Below are 14169 nucleotides of genomic sequence, written 5' to 3'. Positions count from 1 at the left end.
GTCAGTGGTGTAAATGTAGAATGTGAGGTGTATCAGAGAAAAAGTAACCAATGGGGTTTTATGCTAGACTTCAGCAATAGGAGCGGGGTGAACATGTGAGGGAAGGAATTAAAAGAGAGAGCATGAGGTGGAGGGAGATTTAAACTCAGGGGGAGACAGAGAACAAACAGACTGTAAGTGGCTGGGGAAGCCCGGGGGGGGGGTGCTGACAGTGGGGAGACAGACTTAAGATTTTGCTGTGTTCTGTATAATTGTGATTATCTATGATCTAACTTAACCAAGACTACACAAATTAGTAAGTAACAAAACACAATGCAACAATTTTCTAAGCCTAACTTACAGAGTACAATGCTAAACCTAACTTAACCACAGCTATGCAAAATGAAATTACAATTTATCTAGACTAAAGGCAAAACCTAACCTAATGGGTGCACCTTATACTAGGTAGGGGTAGTTCTCCAAGGGTGTGGCTGCAGCAGTGGGACAACTGTAAGTGGGCTGCCCAGGATAGAATCCAGGGAGGCACAGCTTGGCAGTGGCACAGGTTTATTTCCAGCAGCACAGACCATGGAGTTAGCTTAGGTCTGTCTGCTGGGGAAACAGAGCCAGCAACCAGGACGGGGGGGTTTGCAAGAGGGAGTTCTTACCAATCCCCAGGACAGCAGCAAAGGCAGAAGCAGGCACAGCAATTTCAGCATCAGAGGACTCAATTCGCTCACAATAATCAGGAGATCTCCAGGCAAAATTAGTTGTTCGTGGGAGGGGAGTTTAAAAACGGGGGTACGCTCAAAAATAAAATGAGAGCGGAGAAAGGACCCCCCAGAACCGCTGGCTGATCAGACCAGGCAGCAATGCAGGAATCTTTCTAAGGTCTGATCAGAAAATGTCTGGTTATAAAGGCAAACTTAGGCAGTTTCCCGCCAGTAACTTTGATTGGTTCCCCTTGTTAGAGGGGAGGAGAGGAGACTTCAGGTGGGCACAGACATGTCTGAGCAAGTTTTAAGCCACAGGCATGACTCATATGCTCAGCTATTTGGCCATATTAGGTCTTGCATACCTGGGCAGAGCACCTCTACACTGAGCCCAGGTCTGAACAAAGGAGCCAAAAGCCCCCCTCCCCTGAGCAGAGCAATGGCTCCAGTTAGTCTGCACAAGTCATTTCCATGAACAGCAGGGCCAGGCTGTGACTTTTGTTAGCCCAAGGCTGGGAGGGGTGGACACAGAACACCAGAAAGGAGAGGGGAAAAAAAGGAATGCAGCAGGAGGGACAGCTGTAACAGACACACACAAGTCCTCACGGACAACATGGCATGAATGTTTTTCATGGGCAGCAGGGAGCGTGCTCACACTCGCTATGCGGAGAAGCCATGCAGCTCTGACACTGATGCATCTCGCACAATATCCATGTCACAGCAGCATATTTACTTGGATGCCAGAACACCACAGCAGATGCACTAAGCAGGAACTTCTCTCAGGAACATGTGTTCCAAAATGTTTTCAAGCATTGGGGGTTCCCAACAATAGACCTGTTTGCAACTGCATAAAATGTCAAATGCCTGCTGTTTTGTTCCAGGGCAGGACTTGGTCCCCACTCTCTAGGCAACAACACCTCCCTCATCCAATGGAACACTCCTCTTCTATATGCTTTCCTTCCCATCCCCCTCTTAGCTCAAGTGAGCCACAAGATCAGGCAGGACAGGTCCAAAGAAATCCTAATAAGCCCCATGTGGCCTCCGAAAACCTGATACCTTTATCTTCTCAAGTTGGTGGTGCATCCACCACATATGCTCCCACTTCTGCCTTGTCTTCTGTCGCAGGACGCAGGTCACATCCTTCACCCAGATCCCCAAAGACTCCACCTCAAAGCATGGTTACTCCGTGGCTCAGGATCTGAAATGACATGCTTGACAGAGGTACAAAACACTTGGTTAAACAGCTGCAGAACAACCACCCGTCACGTGCACCTGCACAAATGGAGGCGATTCAATACCTGGTGCCAACAAAAACAGATTCTATCAATCTCTGTCCCCTTGCCTCTAATATTAGACTATTCGTTAGAACTTAAATCGGGCCTCTCCATGAGCTCAGAGTACATCTCTCCACTGTCACAGCATTCCACCATAAAGTAGATATCGCTCTTTGCCCACCCACTCACAAAACCGTTCCTTAAAGGCATCATCTACCGGGAAGTGTAAAATCCTACTCTACCATGGGACCTCAGCCTAGTCCTTTGAGTTCTCACCAGCCCTCCATTTGAGCACATAGCGACATGCTCTCAACTGCACCTTTCCATAAAGGTAGTGTTCCTTGTGGCCATTACATCTGCCAAACGAGTGGGAGAGTTGGGAGCTCTCATGGCAGACCCACCAAAGACCCACAATCTTTTTCAAAGATAGTTTACCTGAGACCACACCCCAACTTTTTGCCTAAAGTCTGTCTGTCTACTAACATTCTACCCCAAACCCCACGAGGTACGGCACTCCCTATTACGTACCCTGGATGCACGCAGGGCAATAGCCTTTTAAATAGAGCTAAATCATGTTGTAAGTCCCCAAAACTATGTGTATCAGTTACTGAATGATCCAAAGGGGATGCCATATCTAAACAGAGGCTATCCAAATGGATTTTGGATTGCATCAAACTGTGTTACCATCAACATGACTGGCAACCCCCTGCAGAGATTCACACACATTCCACCAGGGCCTTATTGGCCTCCACAGCATTCCTTAACATTTCCGTTATGGACATCTGTAAGGCTGCAACGTGGACCTCAGCCCCTACATTTATTCAACATTATGCATTAGAACAGCATGTAACCTCTGATACTCTGTTTGGACTCACTGTACTGTCATCTGCCACAACTTTAACTCCAAAGCTCCCTCCTTCCACTGGAGGGCACTGCTCTGAAGTCATCTAAAATAGAGCACTCACAGGGGCATCATCACTCGAAGAAGAAGAAAGTTACTCACCTTATGCAATAACTTAGGTTCTTTGAGATGTGTCCCTGTGGGTGCTCCACTTTAGATGTTTGTGCACCCACCCCAGCATGCAGAATTGGAGATTTATGGTAGCATGCCTGATTGGATTGCACATGCACAGTCCTCGTCTCGCACTGCTTGAGCAGGGGTGGCTCTAGGTATTTTGCCACCCCAAGCATGGCAGGCAGGCTGCCTTCGGCGGCTTGCCTGCGGGAGGTCCCCAGTCTCACGGATTCGGCGGCATGCCTGCGGGAGGTCCGCCGAAGCCGCAGGACCAGCGGACCCTCCACAGGCATGCCGCCGAAGGCAACCTGCCTGCCGCCCTCGCGGCGACCGGCAGAGCGCCCCCCGTGACTTGCCGCCCCAAGCATGCTCTTGGCGTGCTGGGGCCTGGAGCCCCCCTGCGCTTGAGGTGGTTATTTGGCGATGTGCGACCTTCTCTCTTACCCCCCTCCCCCTTCCTTCTCTAGCATTATTATGACACTCCGAAGTAGAGGGGAAGAGGGAGGATAGTGGAGCACCCACAAGGGACACATCTGAGTGCATTTTACGTGACAAGCTTTGTTTATTAAAAACCACACACACCAAAAATGTGCACAGCAAAGAGAAAATTACTCAGCACGTCCAGTAGTGTAGGTGCTCTATCTGTCTCAGAACATGATAGGGAGAATGTATAATTTGGGTAGTATAAATGCAAAGATAAAATAAGGAAAAAGAACTTGGAGTTATCGTGGATAGTTCTCTGAAGATGTCCACGCAGTGTGCAGAGGCGGTCAAAAAAGCAAACAGGATGTTAGGAATCATTAAGGGGATAGAGAATAAGACTGAGAGTATATTATTGCCCTTATATAAATCCATGGTACGCCCACATCTCGAATACTGTGTACAGATGTGGTCTCCTCACCTCAAAAAAGATATTCTAGCACTAGAAAAGGTTCAGAAAAGAGCAACTAAAATGATTAGGGGTTTAGAGAGGGTCCCATATGAGGAAAGATTAAAGAGGCTAGGACTCTTCAGTTTGGAAAAGAGAAGACTAAGGGGGGACATGATAGAGGTATATAAAATCATGAGTGATGTTGAGAAAGTGGATAAGGAAAAGTTATTTACTTATTCCCATAATACAAGAACTAGGGGTCACCAAATGAAATTAATAGGCAGCAGGTTTAAAACAAATAAAAGGAAGTTCTTCTTCACGCAGCGCACAGTCAACTTATGGAACTCCTTACCTGAGGAGGTTGTGAAGGCTAGGACTATAACAATGTTTAAAAGGGGACTGGATAAATTCATGGTGGCTAAGTCCATAAATGGCTATTAGCCAGGATGGGTAAGAATGGTGTCCCTAGCCTCTGTTCGTCAGAGGATGGAGATGGATGGCAGGAGAGAGATCACTTGATCATTGCCTGTTAGGTTCACTCCCTCAGGGGCACCTGGCATTGGCCACTGTCGGTAGACAGATACTGGGCTAGATGGACCTTTGGTCTGACCCGGTACGGCCTTTCTTATGTTCTTAAGAAGGCATTGCCACGTACCATACATTCTGTTTCCCTATATATGCCTTCTATTGTATAGATCTAAATATTGCTTGACTGGCAAGTTGACACCCCCTGTAAATGCAGATCAGTGTTCTCCCTGGCTGATTAAGGCTATTGGAGAAGTGCTTGATCCACAGCTGATGGAGGAGACTAATTTTTCTTGAATAGGTGCAATGCTCAGCTGTCTTCTGGTTAGCCTTTGGGACAGTTTTTAATGTAAGGTGTTGTCAATTAAACGTCAGTCAATCCAGTTCAGATTGTCATGGCATGAACTATGGACAAAAAAAGTCTGTCCTTGCTGATAATCTTTGATTGCAATTGATCATAAGGTATTGGTACCACCTAGTGGCTGAACTCAGTCCTGGAGGAGGTCTCAAAGTGTTGAGGGATACTTGGTTGACTGACATAATTCATTCTTGAAATGCTACAGACTTCTATCTTGGGTCCTTCTTTTCATTCTCTGTGACCATGCTAAGGTATGTTTTGATCTGCAGGAAAATATTTTAATGAATATGATTACTTGTGTCCTTTGTCAACCCAACTGTACACTGTGGTGGCTGTCTGGCACACGTTTTTGTTTGGATAAGAGAGAGGTGATTTAAGTTTTAACCCAGATAAGATATAAGTAATATCCTGTATTTGAATATTGTGGTGGTTTGAGGAAATGGCAAGCAGTCACTTAACACTGTAAATTTACATGGTGTTTTATACAGCATAATATCTGCTCTGGAGTGTTTACTGTTTAAGACTGACAAGACATATATCAAGAATTCTGTTAAGGGAAATTCTGGGGTATTTTGGTGAGAACAAGTAGGGGAGTCCAGAGCAATGTCTCCGAGAGGTTCAGAAGTTAAGGCATGTCTGGATTGTTCCCTTTGTATGGAAGTCCATAATGCAGTAGTATTCTGGAGGATCAATTACCATTTGAATGTTGCCTGACAGGGACCGTCGCCAAGGTGATAACCAAATCACAAGTGAACAAGTAAAGCGATTTGCTTTTATTTGGAGTTGTCAATTTCAAGGTAATAGTTACAGAATGTGCTTGCCTGCTTGTTGCTTAGCGTATGGCAAGAAAGCTGGTGATGTCTACCCTGACTTTACTGAGTTACTTGAGGCGAGATGGTCATTTGTATTCTTCCCAAACATTTGTGATCAGCCAGGTTATATTTGCACAACATACTAAGTTGCATCTGAAATGGGCTCAAAGGCAGAGCTCAGTCTGTGAAGAATGTCCATCCTGAATGGCATGCTGGAATCCCTCTGTAGCTATAACCAGGCATGGTCTAAGAATGTTCTGTTTGGGTTGGTAAAACTTGACCACTTTTTGTCTTTCATGACATCTCCTACCTCTGATCTTTTGTTCTTGTTTCTAGTCTTGCCATGCCATCAGTTAATTATGTTGTAGCTTTGTACACTGTCAGATACTTCTGAGATTCCACTTGAAGATTTTGTTTTCAGTGACCAGAGCAGCAAATATTTACCTTTATAGCTAAGAGAACATTAGACTACATTGGTTTTTCAGTCTCATTTGAGTGAATACAAAATTCTCACTCCCAAGAAGTCTGCTAGCACTTGGTTGGGTAGGATGGGTGATATGATCTGTCATGACTCTGTTTTACTACATATTTAACTATTAAAACTCCCCAGGAAATTGAGCTTTCTCCCAATAAGTCTAAGGTGGAGAAGTGTGTGTGTGGTTGAAAGTCCTCCTAACAGTATATTTGATAGAAATTCAAAAGAAAGGACATGATTGTTATACTGCAGTTCAGCAAGGGACACCATTTGACTGAGCATTTATCCTTTCTTTTGGTTCTATGTACATATAGAAATTAAAGTCTGAACTAGTAGGGTGTGAGCAATCCAAAATAACCCAGCTGCCATACAGTGTGATACAAAATAAAAAGAGAGGTTCTTTTTATTTTTAGATCTGAATTTGGACGTTGGATCTGGACATGACACATGTGGAGAAACGTCTTCAGAGAGTTACAGTTCTCCTTCTAGCCCACGACATGGGAGGGAAAGCTTTGAAAGTGAAGAAGAGAAAGACAGAGGTTGGATTTGTGCAGTGGTGTGTGCGTGTGTGTGTGTGTGTGTGTGTACGTACATACGTACGTACGTACTTGTTTGAACACCTCAGTAGGGCAAACATTGAGCTTGACCACTTACTCTGGAATGCTCTAACAACGGTCTGGTTTAATCTTTATTCCTATAATCTGTAAGTAGTGTAACTGTGATTGCCTCAGTCCATATATTTGATTACCACATTGCCAGTTGGTCAGGATTCAAGTTTTCACTGCTATTTCAAAACCTTGTTTTGCAATGTTAAATAACTCACTTCTAGGTATACTCAATTTGCCAATTGACTAATTTTATGCCTCCAAGAAAACAGTATTCCAAAAATTTCACTAAGGTTTTTCCTCTTCTTTTTAAAACACCAAAGTTACTTAATAACACTTCTGACACTTAACTTACATCCAGATATGTATGTATGTTTGTGTTGATGGTAGAGAGTACCTAGGTGATGCATTTTGTAGTATTGATGCCTGAAGGCAAGAAATGCTAATCTTTGCTTTGCAATACTTAACTGATACACTTCATTTTATACCATTATAATAACTCCTTCTCACACATGCAGTCATATGACAGTAGGAAAATGTGCTTTATATACTTCAGTTAGCAACATAATTGGAAGACACAAGATGTCTATTTACTGTGAAGGAGTATGATGCATGTCACATGGCACCTTCCAGAAAGCAGTGAACAAACAATAGATCTCCTGCAGACACAGTTCTGTAACAAGTTATGGGTTTACTTTCAGTAACGCGACAACATTTTGGCAATTTCCAAAGCTTTTTTTAACTGATAAGGAGTTCCTTGGAAATTACAAAGTTATGCGAAATGAGATGATGTACAGATATCGCATTTGTTCACTGCAGGCTTGAGGTGACTACATAGTCTGTATTTGAAATAAGTTTTCTGGAGAATGTTCTGCTGTCAGCCTTCCTGAGAGGGGCTGTTTTCAAAAGCTTTTAAAAATAGCTTTGAATTTTACTTTAATATAAAACATACCAAAAAATCCCCAAGATAAATACATTGCCACTAACATACACCCCAGGAAAAAAGGAGCAATGCTCAGCCTCATACCGCATATACAAAGTCCCCACATTGAGATTCAGCTGTAAGATTCCAAATGTGCGGCACAATTACACTTTGTCATGTTTTCAGCTGTAACATCTCTCAATCTGATAAGTTAAGAAAAACTTTCCACTTTTGGTGAAATTTTTCGACCTTCCGTAATTTTGTATGTTTGCTTGTAAGAGACTTGGAGCTCCTCCCTGCCTCATGCTCCTTGCATAGCATTTTCAAAACTCTTCCCTATGTGCCTTGTAATTAGCCCCACTCAGTGCCTTATACTCTTCTTCTACGTTCAGCTTTTTAAACATAAAACGAAATGCGATGTTGAGTGAGGATATATGCAGTCTATTGTGGAGCTGGGCAGTGGAGGCAGGATGAACACAAGGCTGGGTAGGAGCCAGGGATGGGAAGGAGACCATGTGGAGTAGTGCATGGTGGCATGGGCTGTATAAGAAGGACTACACTTTTTTATGTAGACACTTTGTTGTTTCATGGTTTGTTCCTTTGGATTGCCTGACTATCCTTTGGTTAAGGCAGACCATCTTAGGTTTTAGGAACACTGTCAAGGTAAAAATCGTTGTGTATATCTTTAAATATCCCTACCTGAGTTGTTAATACCTTAGTGTTTTTTTCATCTTAATTTATTTTTCACCATTTACTTATGCTTTTTTATTTTCTTTGAATGATGGGCTAGTGGTCATGTTTGCCTTGCTTTCATACACTTAATATTGTGTTGGGGCTCTTAACAATTAAGAGACTTGGTTAAATACAAGAAATGCTTTCTTTGAAAATTGAGAAGTGACACATGAAAACTTTTTTTTTTTTTATTTAGCAAACCTATTGTATAGAAATCTCAATGCTAACCATGTTTGTTTGTTTTCAGTGCTGTAGATCAGTGGTTCTCAATCAGGGGTCCGGTGCCCTCTAGGGTGCTGTGAGCATGTTTCAGGGGGTTTGCCAAGCATGGCCAGAGTTAGACTTGCTACGCCACAGGGCAGAAAGCCAAAGCCCCACCGCACAGGACTGCAGCTGGGGCCCCAAACCCCTCCACCCCGGGGCTCGGGCTGAAGCCGAAGCCTGAGCAACTTAGCTTTGACAGGCCCCCTGTGGTGTGTGGCCCTGGGCAGTTGCCCTGTTTGCTACTTCCTAAGCTAGCCTTGTCTTTTATATGCAGAAAAACAGTTGTGCCACAGCTGGGCCGTGGAGTTTTTATAGCATGTTGAGGATCTTCAGAAAGAAAAAGGTTGAGAACCCCTGCCGTAGATTACTTGTATTTGACAGTGCAGTAGATGAAAATGTTTTGACTGTCCTAAAAGCTCAAGGAGCAGAAAAGTTGTTTAAATATACATGGTGTGCCTGAGCTCTTTCTCCTCTTCCCCTGCCACATATATTTTGAGAATTGTACCAGCTGGGGGCATAATGATTTCACATCTTTCCAGGTAGATGGGAGGAGCTTAATTTGTTCTGTGCCCTCCACTTATACATATGTATATAGAAGTCACAAACACAAAATAGCAAGTGGATTATTTGGTGTTAGCAAAGAATGGAAAGCAAGGCAGATATGCCTCTAATTGAAAAGAGAAAATCAGTCCAACTCAAGTTGGAAAGGTGGATAAACGGTCTTTAATTTATTCTAATTCAAGATGAAATAACACTTACTAGTGCCATTAAAATATAGTAAAACCTCAAGTTTACATTTTTAATTTTTCATTAATGCTTTATCTTCAACAGATACAGACAGCAATTCAGAGGACTCTGGGAATCAAGATGCAGCCAGGTTTACTGTTTATGGTGCTGTCAGTCCATCAAACATCAAAGCAGCAGCTCAGATTCCTTCAGTGAGTAATGAGAATGGAAGTATTTCAGAGGATCCTTTAAATTCAAAGTTTCAACATATTTCATTTATGCCTGCCTTACACTGTGTGATGCACAATGGTGCACAGAAACCTGAAGCTGTAGTTCCACCACCCATATCTGCTGATGGTAAAACAATGGGAATGCTTGTTACCACTCCTGTCGCTATATCGCCAATGAGAGAATCTGCAAATTCAACTCCAGTTGGAATAGGGCCAGTGACTTCTGGTGAATCTGAAAAACGCCTTGAGCTGTTGGCTTCCCCTCTACCAGTACCATCCACTTTTCTTCCACATTCTATCCAGCCTGGTAGCCCAGCTTTGCACTTGGCAATACACAGATTGAAAATACCCTCTCCGCAGGGATCATCTGAAAATTGCACAGTTAATGGACCACAGCAACCAACAGGAAACTTAAGCATTGGCTCACCAAATACTGCCTTTATCCCAGTCCACAGTCCAGGTAGTTTTCCAGGATCCCCAGTTCCTAATACAGATCCCATCACAAAACCTGCATCCCAAGTGGTAGGACTGAATCAAATGGTGCCTCATATTGAGGGGAACACCGGAGCAATCCCTCAGCCTACCAGTCTAAAGGTAGTTCTTCCCGCAGCTGGTCTTTCAACAGCACCTCCACCAACTTCCTATACTTTGCCAGGCACTCCTCATGCTACCAGTGTGTTGCCCAACCAGAATACAAATGTGCTGAACACTGTAGCAACTTCCACACCTCCTCAATCAGCTGGTTTAGGTGTTGGTCAGATCCAGTCAACTATTCCCCCTGCAATACCTACCCATACACCAGGCCCTGCCCCTAGCCCAAGCCCTGCTTTAACACACAGCACTGCGCAGAGTGACAGCACATCCTATATAAATGCTGTTGGAAATACTAACACTAATGGGACTTTAATGCCTCCACAGCAGTTGGGGTCTGGGGCTTGTGGTTCTTGTGGACGTAGATGCAGCTGTGGGTCCAATGGAAGCCTTCAGATCAATAGCTATTTTTATCATAACCCTATTCATGGACAAGTCTACAGAGTTCCACCTTTCTTCACTCTGCCATCTCTTTGCAATGGCAGCTACCTCAACCAAGCACATCAAAGCAATGGAACACCGTTTCCTTTTTTCCTGCCTCAGACTCCATATGCAAATGGACTGATGCATGACCCAGTAATGGGGAGCCAAGCCAACTATGGTATGCAGCAAATGGCAGGATTTGGGAGGTACTATCCTGTATATCCAGCACCTAACGTAGTTGCCAACACAAATGGATCGGGGCCCAAGAAGAATGGGAATGTTTCATGTTACAATTGTGGTATAAGTGGACACTATGCGCAGGACTGTAAGCAGTCATCCATGGAGGCCAATCAGCAAGGTAATCATGATAGCTCACAACGGACTTGCTTTTGAGTTTACTAGTTTCTCTTTACCTTACTGACCATGCTGTTTCTGTTCTTGCAGAAAGGTGTGTGCGTGTGTGTTTGTATAAATGTACGTTGTGCACTAGTGATCTGCTATAAAACTGCAAAGAGGCTTATCTAGGCCCAATGATTAAACACTGGGGGGAAATGGAGTTCACAGGTACTAAACTAAATTTTAAAAGGGTATGAAATGGGGCTAGGAAATCAACCCATCTCTGTTCTAAATTGTCATTCTTTTCTCTAGGCTTTTGGCAGTATTTTCAGACTTGCATGCTATTAATATCAAGTCTTCCACTCCCTTTGATGTTTTGGTAGAATTCAGTTGCAAAAAGGATTGGAAATTGTCAGGTACTATATACAATACATGGCTTGGATTTCTAAAGCATGTGAAGATTTGGAAAACAACTGGTCATTCTGATGTATTTTTTTACTTCTGCATAACCAACTATCCTCTGTATAACCTATTTTATGTAGGTGGGATTTGTTTGAAACCTGAGACAGTTGCAGCAGAAAGACATTGAAATAAGACACTAATAAGAAATTAAAATTTAACAAATGACTTCAGTTTTAGAACTTCCATCCTCTTTCCATTCAAAAAAGAGGGGGAAACAGTGTTTGTACCTGTAGAACATTAAATACATTTTTCTTCCATCACCTCCTTTCTGATCCTCAGTGTGTGTCTGCTCTGACCTTAATCATTTTTGCCAAACTTGAACAAGAAAAATTAGTCTTGGTGTTTGGGGGTTGCTTTTACTTTGCATTTTTCCAGGGGAGGTAGTGTCTTACATTTTTAGGTTGGATTTCTTTTATGCTGACACTTCATCAAGGAGATGAAAAACTATGAAGTTTGAGCCCTCCTTTTTAAATAAGATCGGAGAACAAGATAGTGCCTTTTCAAGAGCATGTCCATTTTGATACCTTGTAGTGCTTTGTAATCTGTTTAATTGTAAACAGTGACTTAGTAGTTCTCTTTCCTGTTTTAGGCACTTACAGACTGAGATACGCACCTCCCCCTCCCCCTTCCAATGATACGTTGGATTCTGCAGACTGAAACAAGTAAACATTGCCTACATAACAAACTGAAGTTTGGGGAATTGGGGGGGAGAGGGAATGTTTTCTGTGGTCTTGCATTTGGGATATTCCTGGTTTTATATTCTTTTGGAATTTTTCATTGCTCTTGCACCTCTGTTCAATACAAAAGAAGAAAACTGAGTCCCTGATCTCCTGAGTCTGCAAAAAGCTTACATAATGCATGCAACTCAAACACACAGCCAAACAATCAAAAGAGCATTTGAACCATACTTTTGCACTGAAGACTTAAGACATGTGCAATGTTTACTGCATTTTTTTAAATGTCCTTTGACCTCTGACATCACTGGTGGAGCAGCCATATGGTTGAAAGAAGAAACTTGGTCATGTTCCCTCACAATCCCCCCCTCTTCTGTCCCACCCCACTCCACCTCCAGCCTGTTCTCCTTATGCTGCTGTTTTTGTTTTTCTCCCACCTTCACTGTGTGTCCACATGGTTTCATTGGACTGCATGAGTATTTGGCAGCTTATACAGAGTTTGTCCATACTATAGCAAATTGTTATGCTCATGAATTATATGGGGAAATTGTTTAGTCTTCCTGTGAGGAGCAAGACTAAAGACTCACAGAATTGTGTATATATGTAATATCTTGTATTATACATACACACAGCTCTGGGTCCAGAGTAAATGAAAATACTTCAAGTGGGAAGGGAATGAAACTGTGTGGACTTGAACAGATTTATGAACATGAACAAGCTTAAACTGAAAGATCTTATTTCCATTGTGATGTTTTAGCCTGATTGATCCAAGAAAAAAAGGCGGGGGGGGGAGGGGGGAATTGGTATGAATGTTGTATTCCATGTGTTTGCATTTCTAATGAAAGCTGACAGTGAGTCCTTTTTTAAAAGCTATTCTACTTCTGTGTCAACACAGAATGAACATTACTTGATTTTGATTTTTCCCTAAACTATTAGTGTTGCATTGTATTTAGAATGTAAATGGTTTATTTCAGTCTGAACAAAAGTTATGGTTTTCTACAAAATAAGTATTCGTATTAGGACCAGTCTACCAAATAGCAAAGTCACTATTTTATAATAATTTACCACTATGCGTGATTATGGTATAATGTGAAAGACTGAAATGCGTGTGCTAAGATGGTATTAATCATGTTGGTGTCATGTCAATAAGTTTTAATGCTGCTGTATTTTTATTTTTAAAAGCCAATATGTACTAAATTGCTTCCAGGTAATATTTGATTTCCTAAAGTGCACTGAGGTTATCTGGAAGATTGAGTGTATTTTTCATGACTGCTACATTCAACACCGATGAACAATTACCACTGTATATCCATAGGTTTTTGGCATTCCTCACAGTTCATAGCAGAAATGAAAGCAAGATGCTGGTATGCAGTAGGGTGACAAAAGTAAAATTGTTTGGGGGTTCAGCTGCCTAATTGCTAAAAAAAACTTGAAGAAAAAAAGCTTGATTTACTAAATGTCTTCATAGGTAGCATTTATATTTATAGCACCAGTATACATTTCTCCCCCTTGGGGTGGGGTAGGGTAGATGAAAGCTTTACTTTAAAAAGAAAAGAAAAAGTAAGTAGTAAATGGAAATTATTTTGATTAAAAATATTTTATTTGATCTGGGTATTTTTGAACCGCATTATTAAATGAATTAACTACATTTGAGTTTAAGTGAGGCTGTTAAAGCACCAATGGACTCACATTGTGAATTACCTGCCAGTTGTACTTTATGGAACTTATTTTATGATTTAAAATACTGTACTGTAAATAGGAGGTATGTTACCTTCTCTTTATTTGTATGTTTACCATATACTTTGATATTTGAAATGTTATGTACTGGAAAGGTCACTTATATTTCTAGAACAGATTGGATTTTATGCAACCTTTCTTCCTTGAATTAACAGCAATAAAAAAGGAAAAAAGCGTCTCTCTGCAAGTACTGTACTTTATCGCTCATAACAAAACTAATGAAAGTGGTGCCCTGCCCTATTATGTTGTTTTTAGCAAGGTACTCCTTTGGCTGGAAAGTGGCATATATTGGACCATTTTGTTAGTGGAAGTATGAAGTACTTTGACTAGTTGAGATAAGAACAACTTCATAGCCTAATTCAGGGCCATGATATCTTGGACTGGGTAAGTGAACTACCAGCTACTATGATTCATTGAATTATGAAAATAAATGAAGGAATGAAGT

At 42.0% G+C, this 14169-nt stretch overlaps 1 protein-coding gene across 2 annotated transcripts in view; it reads left to right on the top strand.

Annotated features, from left to right (window-relative positions):
- Positions 1-13900, top strand: part of ZCCHC2 (zinc finger CCHC-type containing 2) — an 82724-nt gene extending 68824 nt beyond the window's left edge. The window contains exons 12-14 of one of the 2 annotated variants that reach the window (XM_045005294.1): positions 6436-6561; positions 9377-10873; positions 11903-13900. In XM_045005294.1, the coding sequence (XP_044861229.1) occupies positions 6436-6561; positions 9377-10873; positions 11903-11970 (1691 nt within the window). In that variant the 3' untranslated portion in view covers positions 11971-13900. Of the gene's footprint in view, positions 1-6435; positions 6562-9376; positions 10874-11163 lie in introns of both variants that reach the window. The other variant, XM_045005292.1, reaches the window with a different exon arrangement.
- Positions 13901-14169: the final 269 nt, after the last annotated feature.

This window comes from Mauremys mutica, chromosome 2 (assembly GCF_020497125.1).
Source record: "Mauremys mutica isolate MM-2020 ecotype Southern chromosome 2, ASM2049712v1, whole genome shotgun sequence".
Classification (NCBI taxonomy): Eukaryota; Metazoa; Chordata; order Testudines; family Geoemydidae; genus Mauremys; species Mauremys mutica.
The sequence above is the reverse complement of the archived record's forward strand: the minus strand, read 5'-3'. Positions and strand labels throughout refer to the sequence as shown.